General features: G+C 40.2%; 1 protein-coding gene across 1 annotated transcript in view; it reads right to left on the reverse strand.

The window, feature by feature from the left end:
• The window catches only part of shisa8b (shisa family member 8b), a 29697-nt gene extending 20701 nt beyond the window's left edge, over window positions 1-8996 (reverse strand). The window contains exon 1 of the mRNA XM_053341731.1: window positions 8332-8996. Coding sequence (XP_053197706.1) covers window positions 8332-8996 — 665 coding nt within the window. The remainder of the gene's footprint in view (window positions 1-8331) is intronic.
• Between the last annotated feature and the right edge of the window lie 15584 nt (window positions 8997-24580).

Consider the following 24580-nt stretch of genomic DNA (forward strand, 5'->3'; position numbering starts at 1 on the left):
ATTGTGTTGCAGTGTCTGCTCCATTGTCTCTGAAATTACATGTATGTCACTCAAGAATGAATTAAGGCTTACGTTTATAGATGATTAACAGTAAACCACCCATTTTTGTCTCAGTTTGGTTTGTTGACTTTCCTCAGTTATTTAAATGAACATCTATGAGACGCACACAGCTTAACTGAATCTATTCTCTTTGTACTTTCTTCAATTTATTTGTGCACCAAATCTATCAAATCATACAAGTTTGTTCTTTTTGGTCTTAAAAACAATGAACGATGAGCCATTTCCACCTACGCTTACATCTGACAGTTGATTTCTTGGACACAACATGTAGCTGTAATTATAATACGCGTAGCAAACAGGATTAATGGTGACACATATGGTGATTTTACAGTTTTCAAGTAGCCTACATAGCTGTGTGGATTATCATTGAGCAGTTAATTGCAGCGTGTTTGTGGTTTTGTGCTAAGCTAACTCTCCTTCTGTCAGAGATTTATATTCAATATGTATTTTTAACCATCTTGAAAACTGAAGAAAAATGCTCCTATTGTGATTTATTTGTAATTAACCTACATTTAGTATACAGTTTCATGGGTAATATATAGCTGATAGATGTAAGAATCATCTCTAGCACAGAAATTGCCCTGTGATTTTTAAATGTTTTATAGTGATTTGTCAGTTTCATGGAGTCTTTATGGTTATCTATTCAAGCTAAACAAGTTAGCTTGTTAACAGACGCAGATGTCTAGCTGTATCTAACTGCTGTTAACAAGCTAACTTGTTCAGCTTTTCACTGAAGAAAACAGGTGTCTTGTGAAAATGTTTTTTCCACCATGATAATGAAAGGTGAAAGGTATGGTGATTTTGAATTCCTCAAGACACCTTTTATAATTTTCTGGGGTTATTATTAAGTTGTTAGATACTGAACTAGTAGCACCTGTGGTTTTATTTCCATGCTAACAAGCTAATATGTAGCCTATCCCTCTGCCACCGTGGAAGTGGAGGCAATGCTCTTGTTAGTGTTGTGATACCAGACAATTGGAGCTCTCTATTTACTTAAGTCTTGGGATTTCTAAATACACAGTTGCTCTTGAACAGTGGTGAGAACAGGGACTAACAGACCTACGCTTCTTACATTTTGTCAAGTACACATATAGCAGCCAATAAGGTAGTGACGGCCGATAACGTAATGACAGCCATTGACGTATTAACTTTGCCAGTTTTTTAATACAATAAAGTCAATAAGGAAATATCTGGCCAATAACATAATGACATTTCTGAACCAATAATGTAATAACTTTTTGCCAATAATGTAATTAGTTGTTACGTTGTTAGCTAGGTTAAAATATCCTTTACAAATGCAATAATTGGAGTCGATAACCGAATAATATACTATTATCACTTTATTTAAGTTTCTTATTGGATATAAAATGTAATAACTTGTTGCATTACTGGCAAAAAGTTAATACGTTATCGGCTGTATTACATTTAAAATGGGCAAAATTATTACATTATCGGCTGTTATTACCTTATCGGCCGTTCATACCTTATTAGCTGCTACAACACACCTTACCAGAAATTATGCTTTCCCCCCATTCTCCTCTGTAGTGAACTGCATCTCACTGCCCCAATATAAGGGGGGTGCCCTAAAGATTTTGGATTGGTTCTGCAATACAGGTTTTTTTTTAAACTCCACCCAATTTTAACAATGAAACCTCGTAGACAATCTTAAGTTTCTATGAGCATTTAATAACTGATCTGTGAGTCTATGCCGTTGTATGCTAAATTTGAAGTTTTCAGCAGCCCACACAGTTACCTGGGTTGTTTTTTCGCTAGTTTTCGTGTGTTTTGAAGCTGTAAACAGATGGCTTGTTGGAAGTTTGGAAGACGGATGAAATAGAGCTACAGGGGCCAACTCTCAGTGCGTCTACTGGTCTATGAACTTCACTTTTGATTGATATGGGCTTGACTGTAACCTACTGAATTTTCATCTTGGTATAACTTTTTTTCTGGGGATTTAAAACTGGAAATGCCACCCTGAAGGCGTGAAAGATACAAACTGCCAATCTTTAAACTTTTTAGATGTCAACAATTTTTTTTCCTCACCCTGATAAACAGGCCAACCACAAAGACAAAAGACAGGAACAGCACACAGCCAAAACCTTGACTCAGTGGGCGCTGACCCACATTTAAGTGTGTGTGGGCCTATGTGAAGCCTGGCAGGACTGAAGAGGAGCAAGTAGAGGAAGAGAGAGGAAGGTAAAGTAGCTGGAGGGTGAAAATTGTCACATCTGATTCAGCCAGGAAGCTGTCAACCTATATGTCCTTTCATTTTGGGAAGAACTGTGTTGAGTGGTGACGCAGGAGCATACATGTGCAAATCTTTACTCACAAGCATACATGCATGTAGACAAACACAGCGGTGACAGGTGAGAGGTGATAGAGAGTGACAACTTAAGCCTGGAGGTAGTCAGAAGGCAGGAGAGATGGAGGGAAGCTGTGAAATTTAATCGGAGGAGGAGGAAACTGACAAAACTCGCTCAAAAACTTCTGGCTTTTTTCATGTCTTTGTGCAGACGTATTTTCTAGTATGACAGGTATTTATGCTTCACATCGGTGTGATCTGCATCCTGACTGGAGTCTTTTCCTACCTCCTTAAACCAGAAGAAGTCACAGAAGAAATAGCAGCAACGGAGAGGTGGGGCTCATCAGAGAAATACTGTTGGGCGGGAAACTTTGGGTCTGAAAAGTGAAGCTAATGCGGAAGTGGCTTAAACCTGCATTCTCTCTTATTACCAGCAGGGGGCGAATCTACTATCCCAAAAAGAAGTCTGATTGTACGGATGTCTGTGAGAAAATTACCCTATTTCTCACTTGATTTATTACCTCAGCAAACACTTTCCTAATGAGTTTGTGGTCTCAATCGTTAGTTTCAAATCTTCTTTGACACATCATGATGTTCATTGTGTAAATTATGGTGCCATTTAGAGTAAACTAGATTTAAGCAGGGTATGCTTAAGGGTGAATGTTCAGTTTTCTGGTAAATACATTGTATCTAATGGTTTTTAATGCTGTGTTTTGCTAGCGATACTATGAATTAGCATTAGCATGATCACAGTTAAGCATAGCATTAATGTTGGCGCCACCCTCTTGTCCTCCAAAAAGCTGTGATGGCAACTAACTGTCAAATTGTCAAACCCAAGGCTCCAAGGTCCATAATCCAATGACTGACATCCTGGTGGCCAAGTCCATTATTTTTTACAGTCTATGATAGCACAGTATATTTGTGTATGTGTGTATGAATGTTGATGTTCCTGTGAGAGTCTGTATACTCTACTGGTTTATATTGGGTTATTGTAGGAGCAGAAATTCACAAAAGTTTCAGGCAAAAATGCTCTGAAAAGTTTACATAGCCTACAAGAAGACGCAACGTTGCATATTCCCAAAAGTAGGTTTTTATATGTATTTGATATTGAAACCTTTGGTGAGTTGGAACTATTAGGTACAGATTTTATAATAAATGAACATTTTGACCATTTGAGCCTCAGACTTATTAACAAAATCTCCTATTATTGCAGCTCCCCTCCACCTCCCTCAGAGAACAGTTGTACTTAAATGACCATTTTAATTGTTATGTATGAAACTGCAGATTATTATAATGGAGGAACACTTGATTAACAATTTTCAAAACCTGATAGCTAATTAAAAACTGAGAAATGCATAAGCCTTCATCAATGACTAAATCATTTCCTAACAAGTCATCAAGTCTGCAGTTATAAATGTTAGATTGTCATTAATGGAGGGTCATGAGTTTCTCACATTCTAATAAGCTATCAAGATGAATTAAAGCGTTATTAAAAAACAAAGCAAGTTATGCTGGACAGCCGAAGAACCCGTCAATCAAGAAGTGTTTCTTTATAATGGCATATCACTGCTTAAACATTAATAAAGCCAGTAGTTACAACTTAGACATCACTTTTAAAGTTTTATTATAAGCCTGTAGCTCTAGAATCAGTCTGTATTCTACCCTGTTTGTGAATACATGTGAAATACAAATGTGTGATTTCATAGTTCAGAGTCCCTGTAAATCACAACTGTCCAATAATAATAGTGTATGACACCAAATCCTGGTGTCATTAGGATGTGTGTGTGTGTGTGTGTGTGTGTGTGTGTGTGTGTGTGTGTGTGTGTGTGTGTGTGTGTGTGTGTGTGTGTGCCAGCATGAGTGCCTGTGTTTGTGTCTGTGTATCACAAGCAAAGAGAGCGAGAGAGGGTGAAATGGAAAAGTGATCTCATTTGTTGAATGCGGTCTGAGTCCGTATGTCCACACTGTATTGAGTGCCTGCCTTAAACCAGGGCAGAGCATCCAAACCCTTTAAGTGACACTGTGTCCTTTATTACATAACACAATGGCTAAAAAGCCTACTGCAGTACACACACACACACACACACACACACACACACACACACACACTGATAAACTGCCTGCAAACACAGTCAAACATATAGAACCATGTGCATGAAGTGCTGATGCCATGTGAAAACCTTGTACCTCCAGGATGTAAAGAAAAACATCCATATTTACCGCTTGAAGAATAAAATATATTGGACTCCATAGGGAGGCTGTTTGAGCAGCTTTCATGATCTTGATGGGGTAGTGAACTGTGTCTAATATTTGACTTTATTTATCTATATTTGATTTGGAGTTGAAAGGTTTCCCTGTTGACAGCAGCTGGGGTGGCCAGAGACATACATGCACACACTCACGCATGAATGCACACACTCACGCTTTGCCACATTTGCACAAGGACACACACACACACACACACACACACACACACACACACACACACACACACGCTCTTTCTGTGTGGAACTTGTGACCTCTGCTTCCACCATGTTGGCCCTCGACCTCCCGCGCTTGCTTTAGGTGACCATTGTATTGCGGTGCGTCTCGCCTCCTGGCTATCCTGAGCGTTCACTGTAGTGATCTGAACCGTACTCATGCAACCTAAATGCCACCACTATCATTCTTGTTGTTAATTGAACTATAAATCACTGCGTACGCGCGCGCGTGTGTGCGCACGTAACAACATGAAGGTCATCGGGGTTTGTTTACTCTCTCGCTGTAAAGCCAACCCCTCTCCATTTTAGGCCTTTCATTAGACGTGACATGTATGACCTAAGGCAGCGCTCTCTGTTTCCCTTTGTTGGCTGAGGATTAGTGTGGCATGCAAACAGACTGAACCCGATTGGGTTGGAAGGTGTGTGTGTGTGTGTGTGTGTGTGTGTGTGTGTGTTGGACATGTATTAGAAGGTGTGTGCGTGGGAGGAGGGTAATCTGAGAGGGGGTTCACATTGGATTTTAAGTTTCAAAGCTGATTCAGGAAAGAACTGGTGGGATTTCAGAGCGTTAATCATATTCTGCTCCTAGAATGTTGAGATAAAGAGAAGGAGGCGGTGGAAAATTAATAAATGTATAAAAAATAAAATAAATAAAAAAGAGCAGGTGCATGGCTGAGTGGGAGAGATGTGACGACATGAGAGCAAAGGCCAGAAGTTCCCTTTTGTGCTTTCGCCAAAAGTGGGTTATTCTCATATGTTCTTATTTATGCATTTCACCTCATGAAGTGCCTCGAGTACATGAGGTCTTAGTCACACGTACAATTTTGGACCAGGGATTTATGTCAGCAGGCTAATAACTAAATGAGCATGCAGGCAGAGCAGTCCAGAAACGGTAAAGCTGTAATCTTGGTGAAGTTTGTTTAATCTCAAGGAGGAGCGGTAATCTGTCGAGATGGGCTCACAGAAGGAGGGTGTTTATGCAGCCGGAATGTTTCTATTTCGGTGAGGTGCTACCCTGCAGGAAATATTAATCCTGGCTGTGTGTTATCCGCAGAATGAGTTTGCGGCTCAGGTTAATGGGAGACGCGCAAGCAGAGCTGCTGGTCGATTTCTGGAGGTTCGGCGGAGGGAGTTCGTCTGTTTGTCTGTGTGTGTGTATATGTGTGTGTGTGTGTGTGTGTGTGTGTGTGTGTGTGTGTGTGTGTGTGTGTGTGTGTGTGTCCACTTTCTCAATTAAAATGCTTAAACAAGCCATTAAGTAAGTTAAAGCAGAGGGAGGAGAGAGAGAGAGAGAAGTAAGATGTGACAATGATGGAAAGGATGAGCTAAAGGTGAAACGAAGGTGGAGACGGAGGCAAAAAAAGAAAGGAATGAATAAAGATGCGAGTGGTTGAAACCAGACACATGCCTCAGGAGAGGATGCAAAGAAAAGCAGAGAAGGACGGATGAAAGACGAGTTTGAAGAACATAAACAGCAGAATGTGTGAGAAAGAAAACCAGAGGATGAGAGGAACAAGTGGCACGTGATCAGACAAGACGTTTTAAGGAAGAAAACAAGATCAAAAACAAGAAGCTGGGAGAGATATAATAAGACTTTGCTCCGGATAGAGAAGAGAGAATGAGAGGAGAGGAGAGGCAGCGAGGGTTAGATAGTTTGGGATGAAAGCGGGAAGACTTGAGCCCATGCTGTGCGCTGTTTGCTGTAATGATTTCCTGAGGGGAACAGACTGAACCCTGGACTATGTGTTTAACCCAACTGCAGCAGGAGCCATGTGTGTTTACATGTGTGTGTTGTGTGTGTGTGTGTGTGTGTGTGTGTGTGTGTGTGTGTGTGTGTGTGTGTGTGTGTGTGTGTCTGTCAGGAGTGATTTGCTTTAAAACTGAAGTACCACACTGTAGATGCTACAGTAATAGACCAAAAAGCTTATTTTCTACACCAGGTTTTCTTTTTTTATTCAGGTGGTTGCTACTCTTTTTCTCAGCTCAAGGAGACAAAAAAATTGAATGACATAACAATTAAGTATTAATAAACCTTGCACACATGAAGCAAATTTGAAAGACGGAACTCTTGCACAGAAAGACATTCCTTACTCGAGAGCGGCTTTAAACACCTACTGCAGCAAATTCCATTTTTCTTTTTTCTTTTTTCTTTTTTTAATGTTATTTTTATTTCAAATATATGTCATGCTTACAAGCAAAGTAAATGGTACAAAAATGATTGAAATACATATGTAAAAAGAAAAAAAAGAATGGAAGAAACAAAAGAAACAAGCACAAAGGAATAAAAACAAAGAAAAATGTAAAATTAGAAACATGTTTTCAAATGATGATGAGCAAAAGTAAAAAATAAGGTGTGAATGATGTGCATGTATGGATGTATCATGGATGTATAAAGAGAATTGGATACAAGATGAGCCATTTCAGCCATTTTAAGCCAATTATAACATCTCATGATGCTATTGGGCCCAAAAAGAATTGTTCCTATAGACATTTCTTTTTGCATCTTTCACTGAATCATCAGAATTAGGTCAATTTGGTCAGATCACATTTTGAAAGTCTAGAAGAGTCACATGATTGAGTTGTTTTACCTCAATTTAAGTTAGCCAGATGGCTAACCCGGAAGTTAGCCATCACTGAGCAACTTTCATGAGAATGAGCAGGGCCCCACCTCCGACGCTGTATCCAGTTCTCTTTATACATCCATGTGGTGAATACACACACGAGCTTGTGTTTTACTGTACTCATTCACAACATGCTGATTAGTAACTCATAGAAAATGACATGGCTCAGAGAACAATTCTAAGTTTCTTAAAATACCATTTTAAGATCAAGAATTATCTCTCAGGTCTGACTTTTCACTAATTTAAATTCAGGTGCAAAGTATTTATTTGTATCCAGGGTTAATATTAAGTTCAATAAAAATTCCAGTTAGTCCTCTAGGATAAAAGGGTCAGCTTCTGGTCTAAGTAGGCTTTGGGAACAGCTACACAGTTTGGAATGAGCTGGAGAAACGTGGTTACGTGTTGTTGGAGAAGTCCTAGACGTGCACACATGCACAGATGTTAGATGTTAGATGTTAGTAGGCCTACAGATACGCATGCGCTCCATTCAAAGTTGGAAGTTGTAAATTCGCAGCTGCCAGGTTGTGCGTCGCCTACTGATGTCACCCAAAATGACATCTTGAACATTTTGAGTTTCCTGCTCTGAATTGCAATTGCTTTTGTTTGATTTCTCCTGGGAAGAATTTCCAACTTTCCAACCTTCTTGCAAAGCTTCGAAAAACGCATGCAAGTACACACACACACACACACACACACACACACACACACACACACATACACACACACACACACATACATGCAGGCTTACACAAACACACACACATGCACACACAAACTCCCAATTTCTATGTTTCCAAAGTGTTCCCCCTCCTAACAAACACACACACACACACACACACACACGTACACACATCCTCATGCTCCTCACCTGGTGTTGATGTCACCATGCCCGGCCCCAGCTCCTCCGCCTGCTCCTCCTCCGCTTCCACCACCTCCACTTCCGCGACTCTTCTCCAGGCCCAGTTTGGTAAAGATGCCCACCAGCACCATGATGGCCACTACACCGCAGATGATGTAGACTATGAGGTGTGTGCGGTCCCGGTCCTGGTCCTCCTCGCCTTCGGTGATGGTGGCCACGGGTTTGCCGGTGTTGGCCCAGATGGGCGTGTCGTAGTTGGAGCAGATGTTCTGGTCCAGCCGCTGCTGGCGGAACTGACAGCAGAAGCGGTAGAAGCAGGTGCCACAGCAGTACAGAAAGATGCCTGCGTTGCAGTTGAACGGCGGGTCCCATTGGCCCATCACATCGTAGTAGCCCTGGCAACGCGTCCCACCAACGGGAGGTGTGTCCTCATCATCCGCATCGCCCCCGCTGATGGGAGTGGACAGCCCCGTCTCTATAGGGGTGTTTTGAGTCGTCTCGATGTAGCTAGCAGTTGTCTGGTTGGCGACCGTGGTGGAGACGATGGCCGGGTTGCCTTTGGTTACCGTTACCGGGGTAGAAGATGGGTCCTGGGTGAGGGCACGCTGGTTGATCAAGGAGTAGAAGAGAAAGAAGAGGAAAAGATGGCAGGAGGAAGGGTTGATGAACGCCATGCTGCTGGGAGAGCCCTTTTTTGTCCAAAGTCTCACCTGCAGCTCTGAACAGGAAGCAGAGATGTTTGGAGACAAGTGGAAGAGCGTTAAAGACAAGACGAAGGTTACCGAAGATGCCTTTATACATCACAAAGCCATTAAAAAAGGTTACAAATAGGTTCATGATGACATAACAAGCCACAGCAGACACCAAATATTATTAGTCATTTTCTCAGTTTTCATCAAGCTGTTTTTTACAAGGCGCAATAAACACTTCAGCGATAATCAGAGAACAAAGTGATCTGCTGTATGTTCCCGCAAACTCAAATATGATTGATTTTAGCCAGATGATGATTAAACACATGATGTATCTATTGATCTTACATGCTTATGGAATCAATAATGAATAGAGGACAGAGGACGTTTTAAACAGGTCAGTCAGAAGCACTAACGGAGGGATGATCATCACTCAACTTTTAAGTGAAAAAGAGCAATTCAAAGCAAATGAAGTGTTTGGAATCAGCTCTTCTACTGAAAAACTATTATAAGTTAATTATTTGTGCTTTAAGTGAGATTCAAAAAAATGCAGGAAAATCTTACCTTTAAACTAAAATATTATAATCCAGTCTTTTTAGTGTTGAAAAGGCACCATGTCTCACAAGTAAAAAGGAAGCTTGTGGATATTTTCATGCATAAAATCACAGCCTGCGCTCTCACCTTTTTTTCCTCTTTGCACTGTTGGCACAATCGACCCTCCTCTGTGATCCTTCCCCAAAGTTTAAGGGGTTAAAAAAAATCCCTCTAGAAATATCCACAAACTTTACTCAGCAGCATTTTTTCCTCCCGAGTGTCCCCATAGTTCTCTCTCTTCCTCATGTGTTCTCCATCGTCAGCCAGGGGGGAGTCGATCCGGGGGATTTGACAAACACAAAACGCTCCTCTTATCCTCTTAGATTCCTCTTTTTTTCCCCCTTTTCTCCTCCTGTATCACCTCTCCTTTTTCTTCTTCTTCTTTCTTCCTTAAGTGCTGCTCAGTCAGTGCTGGCAGGTGCGAGTCCGGAGTGGTCCAGCACTGTTAGGATCTTTCGCTGCCAAGACCCCTGTGTGCTGTGTGAGTATATGTGTGTGTGTATGTGTGTGTGTGCATATATATGCTTGTATGAGAGGGATTGAGTGATAGTGTGTGTGTGGGTGTGTGTGTATATGTGTGTGTGTGGCTGCACTGAGCGCTGCAACAGTTCAGGAACCAAATGAGATCTCCTCCTGTTTACCACTCCTCTCTCCCAGATAGGCAGAGAGAGAGAGAGAAGAGAGAGAATGAGAGAGACAGAGAGAGGGTCTGTGTGTGTGTGTGTGTGTGTGTGTGTGTGTGTGTGTGTTTGGTGGGGGAGTGCGGGATGGAGGGGGTTATATCCAGCTGCATCTACCATCATCCCCAGAGGAAAAAAAGCTTGGAAAGAGAGAATAAGAAGGAGATAAATATGGGAAAAAATAAAAGAGGTTGGAGGGGAAAAAAAGGATGGAAAATTAGTTATTACAATCACTTTCTATCTTTTTTCTTTGGTCTTTTTTTTGGTCTCTCCATCCCTATTTATTTGTGTGTGTGTGTGTGTGTGTGTGTGTGTGTTTGTGAGTGTGTCACTGCATGTCGAATGTGTTTGCTCGGCAGACGGAGGACAGTTAACATCTGCTGCGGTCACTCCTGCTCATCATCTACTTATCACTCCTCCCGTCCCCCGTCTCTCTCTCCTGCTTTTCCTGCCCCCCTCCCCTCACCCCCCCCCCCCCTCTCTCACACACACACACACACAAACACACGAGCATCATCACACACCCCACCACTAACCCCTCATTCCCACTTCGCCATCCTTTCTTCTGCTGTCTCTTAGTGTCTCTTCCCCACCCTCCCCTCATGCCTTGGGCATAGATAGCACACTTGTTTGCAGATTTCTGTTGTGTGCGTGTGTGTGTGTGTGTGTGTGTGTGTGTGTGTGTGCATGTGTGTGTGTGTGTGCGTTTGTGTGTGCATTGTGAGCGTCTGTTTGCATACGAAGGATTCAGCAGTCAGCAGGGTCCAACTCCAGCTTTGCCGTCTTTTTTTGTTTAAATCCCAACCTGCGCAGGAGATCAGGAGATGCCAAAATCAGGAGTCCAGGAGAGCACACATTGCTTAAGACTGCCGCTCACGGACTCACACACACATGCATGCACACACACGTTCAGACACATATCAGCACACATGCACATGGGGAAAAAAAGTATAAAAGTGCAGATAAACACCTGCCATATGTGCACAAACTATCACGCTCACACAGATGCCTCTGCTGAGGCTAATTATAAGTGCTTTTCTCAAAGTAAACTACCATATGTACAATTTTAATGGAATTATAAGCCAGATTGACAAGAGGTTTTTGTTTTGCTTTCCGCTAATCGCCTCTACCAAAATCCCCTCCTTTATGTCTTGTCATTCTGGAGCAAAACTCGCCGCGCTTCCTCCACTTTCCTCTGATTTTTGCTCTATAGCATGCTGGATATCAGCGTAAGAAAGAGCAAATAGAGATGGGGAGAGTGTAATAGAGGGAATGAAAAGAAGAAGAGTGAATGTAGGGCAGTGGGGAGGAGGCCGACTGAAAAGAAAGAAAGAAGAAAGGGAGGAACGGGGTGGGGGAGGGAGAGGTGGGACATCAGAGGAAGAAACGATTGGCTGAGGACCAAAAGATGTGAGAAAAAAAAGAGATATAAAGACGGTGTTGGGATGGACTTTTAAAAGCAGAAGGCTCGGGGCAGAGGTTAGTTATAGAAGAACCAGGTGTTTATTTCATCCACAATGAAGGCTTGGTAAGAATAACCGTCAAATAGTTTGCAGGATCTTAATTTATGTTACACATTACAATAGAATCATAAAAAACACTTGGACAGCATATTAAAATACACGTCTACACTAATTACCACATGGTATCTCCTGGAACCTTTAAATTGGTGTTCAGATACCCTGGGGACTTTTTTAACCTCAACACCCTGGAGATGAGACACAACTGAGGTTAGTGATCGAAGACAAATATTAAACATTGTACACTAAACTTCAATCCATCATCATTTTGGAAGAGGTGCACATTACATTGAGATAACAGCCCTCTGTCAATTCCAGCTGTGAGGCAGTTACGATATCTCCAAAATACGTATTGTTAAAACACACACAAAAAAAAGTTCCACTCTTCAAGTTTGTGCCTTATTACTTTTACCAGTAGTGTGTGCAAATAAAAGAAAGTAAAAGGAAGAAAAACTGTGAGGCAAGAGTTTTGGGATGTGGATGTAGGGAACAGAGAGGCGAGAGGTAGAGGATGGAAGAATGAAGGAAGAGATGGATGGATGATAATGGGGTGAGGATGATGAAGGGAAGAGCACATCAAATGAGTGAAGGCTGGCTGATATGACTCCATGATGTGAAATGCAGAGTGTACATACAGTATAACTAGACAGATGTGTGTTATGTAAGAGCGAGCACTGAGTATTGATTGGATGGCGATGTGCAGAAGGTCACCAAGCCAACAGCAACTGGAATGAGCATCAGGCGTTTCATCGTGTGATTTCATGGCATGGAAATAGTTTTATTGAGATGGGAAATACAGGATTGAATTTTTTTGGAATGAACTTTGAGGAAGTCATTGCGGTACTTGGTGTGTTTGTGTATTTTGGTCCTTAGTTAGAATTCAAATTTCAGTGGAATGAAAATTTCCACAATATAGTACAGTAGGTAGGACCAGTGGAATATTACACATCCCAGTAAAATGTGGCCATGAACTAATTTATGATTTTTTAAAATCACGTTAGCAGCATGTATGGATGGCAATGTCAGTTGTCTGGTTGGTCCATCACTGGTTTATATTGAAATATTTCAACATTTATTAAATACATTGGTTTGAAAGTTGGTTCAAACGTTCATGGAATAGGATAGAATAGATCTTTATTGTCTTTGCAAGTATACAACGAAACTCCCACAGGATGACCTCAGATTACTTTGGCGATCCCTCGACTTTCCTCCTAGCTTAACCATTGGGTCAAAAGTTTAGTTTGTTGGACCCAAAAAGTTAAAAACTACTGTAACAACATTCCCATTAGTCTCATCTGTACTTTGTGCTTAGTTTGTTTCTGAAAGACGGAGATTAATGAGCAGCACACAAGCTTTGGCTGCTTGGTTGGGGTCTGCATAAACTGAGCTTGAGAATCACTGTGGGTCCGTAATTGTTTCGCTATTAGCTTTATGTTAGCATGAGAGATCAGGCAGTTGTACCGTAAGTGTGCATGAAACGCACACCTTTGATTATTTACATTACTGCGTTACAGGTAAATGTAATGTGATTACAGTAACACATTACATAATAACACTGGTGCTAATTAGTAAATGTTAGTTGTGCAAACATGCTAAACTGGTAGACGATAAAAATGATACCTGCCAAACAACAGCATGTTATCATTGATGACATGCACTACTGTTAAATCATCACTAATGAGAGACTAAGTGAGAATCAAAGATTTACAAAGAAAAGATCAAAATTAAAGCAGTAGCTCAAATTCCCATAATGTTAGTGGACAGTGTGGTTAATAACCCCTCCCCACCCCTATGTTAAACGCCGTCTGGTAAATGTATAGATCTTTCAAACTACACATGCTCAGTTCACAAACTCCACATCACCAGTTTTTTTTCCCCCTCCAACTTTAGAAAGCTTCTTCTACAGCCACAGTAGACATTAAACACAACCGTACTGCTCTTTTTGACAGGTTAACTGAATTTCATGAGTAAAGTCTGCATTTTTAGGTTTACACTTCTATATCATGTCTCCTGTCTGTTGTGTTTGGATAGTTACAGAAACATTTAAAAGTGAGCATATTTTAATGTAATGCTTTGTGGTTTTCTTGAATGTTTCACCCTATGAAGTGTGTTTGATGTCTTCTATCACCTCAGGTGTGCTGACTGATAATTAATGAGCTCTGTTTTCTGTTTCTAAAAGACTGTTGTGTGTGTGTTTGGTATGTCTCGTACTTTATGACACAAAGCTTAGAAAATAAACTGTGTATTTGCATGGAAATAGGTGTGCAGGTGCTCTGACTTGTTTTCATTTACTTTATGTTTTGCATCTAGCATCTCCTTGATTTGTGGTTGCGTGCGGCAGCTCTGGAAATCCCGTACGTGCCCAAATTGCCTTCTCACCTAAAGTGCAAACAAGATGAACTAGCAGCCAATGAAAATATCACTTTCATTTTGGTTCCTGTCAGTTTAGCATCTGTGTGAAACGACATGACAAGACATCTAAATAAGAAAGCATGGCGTGTTTTGTGTTTTATTTGATACAAACAGGAAAACAAAGTGGTGCTCTGTGTGAGGTTCAAAAGCATAGATGCTGTTTGAATGGATTCTAAATAATCCTGTTGAATTAATGTTCATCTTGAACTAGATTCACAAAGTGCCTGCAGGTCTCTGATTTACGAGAGCAATGTTGCCCCCTTCATTAGGAGACACTTTGAATATCCCGAACATGTTGAATATTTCATTTGATGACTTCACAGTGTCTATGAATATTCATTTTTTGGCTTTGTGTTAATGGAAAAAAAAAATCATAATCCTAAAACACATGTTCACGTCAGCCACCGCTTGTGTACGTTGCAATTTTGGGTCTATTTTGGTGAATGTTTATGATTCAGATGGATAATTGGACAAATATCACTTTCAGATAATTTCAGGCAGACACAAAGGAGTTTTCAGTCATCTGAAACATCAAAAGGCTTCTTTCAAGAGCCGCCAAACCAGTCGCACAGTGTGTGAATCACTGTAAACGAGGCACAGACACTCATTTCTGCAGTACACCTGCAGATACAGAAAATACATCAGAATGCAACCAACCAGCACACTGCTGTAATCAGACTCCACTTTAGCAAGTTTTTTCTGAAAGCTCCTTCTCTTGGTCTTATTATATTGCTCACTCAGTACCATTTGATCTCTCTTATCCATATTTCCTTCTCTATTTTCAAGATTATCGGCTACCAATGGAGTTCTGGGAGGTGTAGTAAATTGCTAAAAAGAGAAAAAGATGATGCAGATGTAGAGAAGCAACTCTAACAAAAACTTAGAAATCTGATCTCAGTGTCCACTCACTGGCTTTTTCCAGGGCTTTCAACAGCATCTCATTGTCTTCCTTGACAGTCAGTGGTGTTTGGTCAGGTGTCATGAAGTTGCCATGCTATAAAGCTTCAGAAAATGCTAGTAAGTGAAGCTTGAGTAGAGAGAATGAACTTTCACACTCTACAGTGAAATAACGGCTGCAATATTTTGTAGATGTAGATAATGATATATACACGCTGTTCCACTTCTACTGCTCTATTCTCTCATATACTCCCAGAAAAAAAACAATCTCATTAGGGGTAAAACAATGCTGAAATATTGCAAGACTCTGACTCAGTTTGGATCAGCCTTGCACAAAATGTTGCTCATATAACTGTAGTGATTTAGAAACCTGAATGTCTCATTAATTTAGATATGAGAGCTGAGCAGATATGAAACAAGGATAAAAGGAAGGTGACGTATAACTTCTATTAAAAAGTATTTTGAGCATTAAAAACAACTTAAATTGCTGCTGGTAGGGCTTGGTTTGTCTCTGTCTCTGTCTGTGTGTGTGTGTGTGTGTGTGTGTGTGTGTGTGTGTGTGTGTGTGTGTGTGTGTGTGTGTGTCAGTGTATTCCAGTTGAAGCTGAGGGAGCCGTGCAGGGCTGTGATCAGAGGGAAGCCCCTTAATGAATTGATCCAGGCGAGGCTTTGATGCTGCTGTGTGCAGGGGGCCTTGGGAAATAAAAGGGAGGAGGTTGGTTAGAGTGTGACCTTTAAACTTCTACAAACAGTAGATGAACTCATGCTGGAGGGCTACATTTCAAAAAGTCAAGACATTAACACGTGTGTTACTGGGGAATATCCCATGTGGTCAACTTTAACTACAAAATCCATGTGAGAAGCATCCTGAAAAATTGAGCACAAGACTCTACAAGCATTCAGCTTTTTTCTGATGCTAGTATGTCTAAGCATTCTTTTTTTCTCTTTGATCTAGTTTGAAATATTGGATGTATTGCATGGATTCTCTTTTAATCGTATTCAGACATTGATGGTGCAGAGAGGATGCATCCTACTGACTTTTCCCTTTAGAGCCATGAGGTTGACATTGTGGTATTGAGTGAAAAGTTATTAGATGTTTCTATAGAATCTGGTACAGACAATCATGTCTCCATCAAGATGAAGTGTAATGACTTTGATGATCTTCTGTCTTCTCATCTGCTGCTATTATCAGGTCAGAACATTCAGATTGTCCAAAAAATGTATGACTAAATATCTGCAAAACTAATAACATTCCCATAAGCTTAGTTGTACTTTGTGGTTAGTGCTAACAAGCAAATATTAGCATGCTAATACGTTAGATGAAGATGTTGGACTTGACTTGGCTTGTCTTATTTAAACTATTTACATGAAGATGTTACAAGTTCAAGTAGAGTAATTCTCTACTTCAAGTGTAAGCCTCGAGGAAATCAGGTGTTCAAATAAATATTGATAATGTTCCTTAGCATATTGTAAAGCTTAGACTTTGTCTTTTCAGCAGTCTTCACCATTTTACGATACATGTAAAGACATAGCAAAAGGCATTTCCAGCAGTTGCTTAGACCTAGTTAGTTGCAGGCCACATTTTGACCCTTTGCTGTGGCTCAAAAACTGACATCAATAGAAAAGTTTGGTCTTATCTTAAACTGAAGCATCTGCAGATTAATTCCATACCAAATATGTTATGATCCACTAAAGTCAGGCACGATATGAGATGAATAAATCCCTACTAAGGGTTTGGAAAAAAACAAATGACTGGGGACTCCTAGTGCAGAACAGATTTTAAAATTCAAGAAATAGATCCTTTTAATTAACATGCTAATCTTAGTGTTATTACTTGATGTATGAAAAAATACTTTTACTATGGAGAAAGGAGTTAGGTCTGGAGTGCCCAGCAGCATCTAACAAGCACACATCAGTCAGTGTTGTATTGGTCTGTACATATCAAAGGCTCAGGGTGCTTCTGTTGTTTTTCATTATGCTCAGTTACAGGTCACAGGTCCACACTCTGTGTGTGAGCGTCTCGGGCAATTGCTGTTCCTGGCATTTCCTGTTCATCGCATGAGTGACGATTGCACAACTCGACATTTACAGGTGACTAACACAGCCCAGTCTCAATGTGTGTGTGCAGGAACACAGCATAAAGGTCGTAGGTTAATCAGACAGTTAGCCAACGTCATGCACCATTAATTCATCTAGTTAGGCCAGTTAATTCTATTTAATGTGCCTTTAAACCTGCTGTTCTATTGCTGATCTGTGGCCCCTAAAACAATAAAATAAAACAACTGGAAAATTCTGCAGTACTATTGTATTGTTAAATTTAATGGACAGCAACATGCAATAAACTTTAACGTTTGACCACCAGGGTTCAGCACATTTTTCATGATATTATGTCACATGGAAGTTTATATTAAAGGATCCTTGGAATATATTTTGGCTTTAACTTCACAAAACAATGAAAATAACTCTTATGTAGAACTTTCAGTGATTTTTCTGCTCTATATTAATTAAATTTTTGTCATATAAACATGTTTATAAAACGTCAAATATTTCAAGGATTAAGTCGAGACTGTAAATCTGAAACACAGACATCAGAATTTGAAAAAAATCCCACAAAATATGAAATACTTTTCTAATGATTGTGGAAGCAATGGTGTTAAGAACATACTGTACACACACAAAGAGTAGCATTAGTGCCTCCTGACAGATGTCTCTTCCAGCTGCCCTGACAGGGTGCAGGGTGTTTGGGTCAGACAATTATAAGGTCAGCACCTCCGGGACAAACAGACTGACCACACACTTTGAACAGGAAGCTGATTGATTGCAAACATCAGCCCATCGATCTCTGCTTATAGAGTGTAATGTCATGCAAGTGCATCATGAAAGGAGCTCTGCATACATGCATGTTTGTGGCATGTGGATTTTTTGTATTCAGCCACTGGTGCCACGTAAGTTTTGTGTGACAGTCCCGTGCTACACATTTACATGTTTTTACAGTTTATCGAACGATGGGGTTCAACAAATTAAACACAATGAAATCACAATGGAGATGATATGTAGTCTCTTTGCTGACAGTTGCAGATGATTGTCTTTTGCTGATCTTCAAAATTTCAGTGAAACTGCAATTCCAATATAAGTCCAAGTTAATCTCAGTCTCAGTTTGATGAAGCCTTTTCTTATGCATGGGCCTTTTAATTAATACCAATTACATATTATTAATAATTCAGGCAATGTTTTATCTGCATATATGTGGTCAGGAGTCTGCACTGGACTGTGTGTTCATAGGTTCGAGTGTGTGCTGTCATTTGTTCAGGTCTCATTGGACCACATTCTAATATAAAGAGTTTATACCTCAGGGAGCTGGACAAGGTAATTGCAAATTAAAAACCCTTCATGAAGCAATGGGTGGGGGGTTCAGCGTGTGTGTGTGTGTGTGTATGTCTAGTCATTTCGACATGATGCTTGTGCGATAGTGTGTACGGTGTGTATTGTAACAAGCACAGAAAACACACACAAAAGCAAACTTGGTGAGAAGTTAAATAGTATAAGTTCCACTGTTGGTGATGCAGCATTTATGTGATGTTTATGTGTCAGGTGCAAGTTTTTCTTTCTTTCTTCTTTCTTGCATTGGCGTGAATGCTTGATTCTGAGGTGTCAGCTGTCAATCCATTGTCTTTTATCTGCTCATGCAGTCTGTTTGTGTGCGGTGTTTTGTGTGAGAAGAGTTTGCGTGCACCAACCTTGACAGCCCACACTGTGAGTTCACAACACTAAACTAATGAGTGGGCCTGATGTTAGCGATGCTGCAGGACTGAACCCGTTTGGTGCCACATCCACACAACAACATAGCAGAGGATCTGACAGACTGACACAACGTTTACAGTCAAAGACATTTTGTGCTCCACATGTTGTGACCAGTGTAAATGTTGCTGACTTCACAGTGCTCCTTGGGGTGGTGGGGTTTGATTTGTTGATATGAGATGTGACGTGGGGAACTGTTTGCTATGACTCCATTTCGTTTGCCTGGAGAATAATTTAAATCTCTCCCTCTGCTGCTGTCTGTCCCCTCACGCATTAACATAGCAGAGAACATATAAGGTCATGCGTCGGCTGCTGCTTTAATAAGTGAACTAGAGGTGACACTTTGCTTTATGTTTTGGTTGTTATGCACCATTAGGCAAAAAATGGTCCCTGTTCTTGTGTGTATTGTGCATATATGAATTAGATTTCTGCAAAGGATACTTTATCCTTGTAGTGGTACAGAAAAAAACAAATGAAGACACCATGGACACAACATTTGTATGAACCTGCATAAGTATATAACAATACACCTATCTTGAGATGTGCCGCAAGAACAGAATCATGTTGAGAGCCCATAGACTTCTTGTTTTTGCCGTAACAACCAATAAGTTGCAAGAGGAACTTGATTTCAGTTTCAGTTTTGGAGCTGCCATGGTACAAAGTTGATGCAGCTTTAAAAGGGTCAAATCATGCTGTTATTTTCGTGATTTTTATACTGTTAAAAAGTTGAATGTATTAAACATGCTCACAGGTCCAAAACTTGAGGTGAAGGCATGCAAACATGTTCCCTGCAAGTCAAAAGCAGGACTTCAACATGCTCTGAATGCTTTGTTTGCAATGTTTCCTCTTCACAATGACATCAGATTATTTGCATATGCCTGCAAATGGCTGTCTGTTAGTAAACACATTTTAAGTAAATTACTACTACAGTACTACTCTTGGTTTACATAGAGACGAAGGAGCAATGGATGTAATAAAAACAGTTTATCGGACGCAAAGATGGCGCCTCGTTCATTCCTATGAAAGTTACTCAGTGGTACATGAAGCCAAAAAATCAGCTTCCAGATGTACAGAAATGACCCAGATGTTGCTTAACCTTCCTGATTGTTAAGCCCACTAGAGAGCTCCACTGGTTGAGAAGGCTAACTTCCACTTAAATCATGTGGCTATTTTAGCCACATGATCGGCCCATAGACTTTACACTGTGATGGTGTCACAGATTTTAGGATCACTTTTGAGGCTTAAGGAAACTTACAAATTCAAAACCTTCATGGATCAAAAATTCACAATAGAAAGAGTCACCCTTATTTATCCTATTTGCAGTTGTGGGTGTCCTGTCTAGTTTTACAGACATCTCTTTAAAATAGCGGTCAATAGGGAAAAGATTGCAAATGGGAAAAATCTAGACCTTACTGTACATTCATGTTCAAGGGGCGGCTTGTAAAAGCTGTCCAATTAGAAAAGAATGGGCTAATGAGGAGGGGCGGTCTTAAAGAGACAGGCACTAAACTGTTTGAGACAGAGGCAGAACTGAGGGGCTGCCTAAAGGGTCAGTATAAGATAAATAGAGAAATGTGCATGATACTTCCACTTTAAGTAGATGGTTTCCAATAAATCATTGTAGCTTTGTGACAACAATCATGATTCTTTCACAACTATTTTATTTTGCGATTGAGCCAAAGTGCAGCAGTAATTCAGGAAACTGTATGAGGCTTACTCAACTCCATATTGATCACTGACTGGCTTGTATGTCTGTCAATTAACCAGTTGACCAGCTGTTGGTTAATACTAGGGAGAACAAGCAGAATGGCTTCAAGCAATCCATAAAACAACTCTGACATTGATTGTTTTTGCTGAGTGCATTTACCCTGATATTGAAGTAAAGGTTGATGCATGTAAACTGTATCCTGTTAACAGTCGCTGGGATAAGCTCATATCCATATCTGTATTTTTAGAGAGCGGAATAGAGTAGCTGGAATATGTGAATGTCTCAGCTACAGCACTGTGGTTTGTTTACACATAATCTAAATGACTGCTGGGGCTCTCACCATCCAGCAATGAATGGAGCACTAAATTGAAGTTAGTACTGAGAATAGAGGAGAACCTTATTGCAGCGGAAATGTTAATGCAAATATGTTGAGTGTTTCAGAATAACATGGGACATACTCAAAAGGTTGAACGAGTTTCATTAATACATTAAATTGCTGTTCAGTCAAAGATACTTACATCAAGTAATATACCATTTATTTATGGTTATACAGTTAAATGTAGCAGAAAAGGGATAGGCTTCTGCTGGAAGAACTAATCCCTCAGTAATTGACATACATGAACATTAAATCTTAGTTAAATTCAAAATACAAAAAGCTGAGTAATAATGAGAGGTATCAGGATACTGCATGGATATGATTGGATGTTAGTAGTCAGCAGGTGGCATTGTGATACATAAATGAACTAGCTGATGCCGACCGACCACTGCAAGTGCTTTAAAGGCTGCAGTTCCCAGGAAACAAACAAAAGAAATTGCAAGCCTTCAACAACCCTTCCAAATGAAACAACAGCCAAGTTAATCGTCTGTAACTGTCCTCTAGATTAATTTTCTGATCTGATGCCCCTATTGGCAGGACAACATCATTCACCTATGCTTTCCAAAAGAAAGCAGTGTTACAAGAATAAAACTGTGTCCTAACTGTCACTGCTATGGTTATTATTAGGTTAGTTGTAGGCATACAAACGACAGTTAAGTTTAGAGAAACATCATGTTCATGGTTAACGGTTGGTAGGAAACAGTAAGCAGACATCAATCTCTGGTGTCCACTTGGGCCTCTTTTGGGGCATTTTGGGACATACTGCCCTTTTTCTTGATAGGATAGGCCAAGCAGCAATCTCCAGGGCTGAAAAATGAAGCCATCATGGAATTGCCAAAAACTGCAGTTCCTTGAATGGCCACTTGAGGGTGTCTCCAAACACGAGTCAATCCCCATAGATCGCCATGTTAAAATGCTCAACGTCACAGCAGAAATGAACATGTTTACAGCCTGGCAGGCCTACAAAATACGGGTTTGCTCTCTGTAGTTAATTTCAACAACTGTATGAGGATGAATTTTGACATAATTCGCCCTTTTAAATTTTATTTTAAGGGTTACATTTATGCATAATCAAAGACCAGTTTGAATGACAGTCGGGTGCTGTGACAGGCAAGTTGCTATACCATAGCGACAACATTGGTTAGGTAACATAACTTTGGCAGAACCCTAGATTCACAGAATATAGACATAGACATAGCCATCGCTATTTCAGTGTGTTTCCAGTTCATCAAAGTTAATTTTTATATTTTGGTTGCCTAAAGAATGTAGTTTGATTCTACTAAAAGACACTCTAAAGAGTCAGATGTTCAATTTTTTCAGTGAGTGCATGTTCTTTTAAATTTTTTTAAACGGTTAGCATTAGCATTATAACAGTTTACGATAAATGTTAATTGCACCAAGCTAGCAGCTAGCATTAGGGTCAGTTCCACCCTCTCGTCCAAATATGGTCACTTCTGGCTCCAAAAATCCAAGATGGCGATGGTCAAAATGCAAACTTGAGGCTTTATGTCAAAGTGGCTACATCCATTATTTTTTTACAGTCTATGGGACAGTTACATCAAACCATTATGAACATATTACAGAGAACCAACAATCAAAACTAGCCAGAGGTGATTACAAAGTCACAGCCAGTCCATAGGTGCAGAATGAGAGATGGTGACAGAGAGGGACAGCGGAGTTATTAGAGTCGGTCAGGTGAATGATTAGTGATGTTCCTCTGACTGTTTGGCTGCACTCTGTCGGCCAATTAGAAAAGCAAAGGCAAAGAGGGCAGCAGAGCCCAGAGGGGCTGAATCAGAGTTCAGGACTGCCACAACATCCCCGTACACACACACACACACACACACACACACACACATGAATATCATTCAGTTCACTCAGGCATAGTAAACCTATTTTGTGGCTTCCTTTCCTCAAGAAGTACCATTATAGAGAGAGTATGGTTAAAAAACGACGAGCAGAGGAACATTTAAAGTCTGTTTGCTGTGGGTCACATCCATTTATTATACAGTAATTGGTTTGCACTTGAGGGGAAACAACTTTTATACTAAAGCATTTTAGGACAGGAGGACACAACAAACAGAAAAATTGGTTGACTGCCAAAGTTTTTGTGTTTTCCTAGAATATGTGGAGAGTCGGAGGCAGAGAGAGGGAGATGTCGAGGAATTGTGGAGATGAATTGTTGTTTTATTGAGAAAAACAGCCATACAATAGAGCCGCAAATTCACAAAAGGGAAGAAGGAAGACTCGAGGGTAAATAAAGACTAAATAAAGAATAATATGTGAATAAATGAATGCTATCTAAACAGACTTTATGCTAAATGGAAACTGTACAATGAGAGCTAAAGAAGAATAAATATATTAAGTGTTTCAGTTTGGATGATTTCGACACAAGACGGTAAGCAAAGAGTGTAATACCATTGTCTCCAATCAGGGTAGTGTGTTTGTGTGTGTGTGTGTGTGTGTGTGTGTGTGTGTGTGTGTGTGTGTGTGTGTGTGTGTGTGTGTGTGTGTTTCTGTCTGCTGAGTCCCCCTTGGACCTCCCTGTCAGCGGTGACCTTTACCAAATCAAAGGAGATGCAAATATCCAGCTTCATTTGGGCCTATTACAACTCCACACACACTTATAAAAGTGAATGAGCTCTGTGCAGACACCCATTGAGAATAGCTGTCAGTCTTCTTGGCTGGCTTTGATTAGCAATTTGAAGGACCTCGGCCCCAGCCCCGAACTCTCCTCAACAGATACAAAACAGCCCTGACGCTGCCTCATCCATTACCGGCTTCATTTCTAGAGAGAATTGTAATGGATCTCATTTCCTGGAAGTCTTTGTGTCTTCCTGTCCTGTCCCATTCTTTTTGTTTTTTGTAGCCTACATTTTTGGCCGAAAACATAAAAACATAAAAACCACTCATACCTCAGTGGTCATCTTACTGATTGTACACTCTAAATTTTAGAGTGTACAAAAAATGCATGTTTCACCTTTAAAATGACACAATCTTTTAGAGTCTAAAAGATTGTGTCATTTTAAAGGTGAAACATGCATTTTTTTTGTAATTTTAATACAGCAGAAGTTTGGACACACTTTCCCATTTGAGGGAATGGGAAGTTACTGTACATTACCCAAAATATATCCACCATAGACTGCTTTTTTAAATGACTAAATTATAATTATAAGTATATACATTTATAGCAGAAAATTTAATCACATTATTTACAGTATGAGTGGCGGGTGCTGAATCTAATTTTGACCTACAAGGATGTTATCACAACGACTTGTGCAAGGCACTGTGTGAAACTTGCATACAACACTTGCATCACCATAAATTTCCATAACACCTTCTGACTTTACCATAAATCTGCATATAAACATCCTGTGTCACCATGTATTTGCATAAGAACGCCTTGTGTAATTGTAATCGTCTTGTACAGAGCACAGTGTATTTTTGGGGGCTTTTCTCCATGGTCCAAGTTGAACATGTCTCACTTGTACTTGTCATACTACATCATGAAACACATTGTTCAGGAGTTGAGCAGTTTTCTCTTAGACACCACCTACCAACTAACTACAACACTACTACTAACA

Source organism: Scomber japonicus, chromosome 20 (genome assembly GCF_027409825.1).
Source record: "Scomber japonicus isolate fScoJap1 chromosome 20, fScoJap1.pri, whole genome shotgun sequence".
NCBI classification, from domain to species: Eukaryota; Metazoa; Chordata; class Actinopteri; order Scombriformes; family Scombridae; genus Scomber; species Scomber japonicus.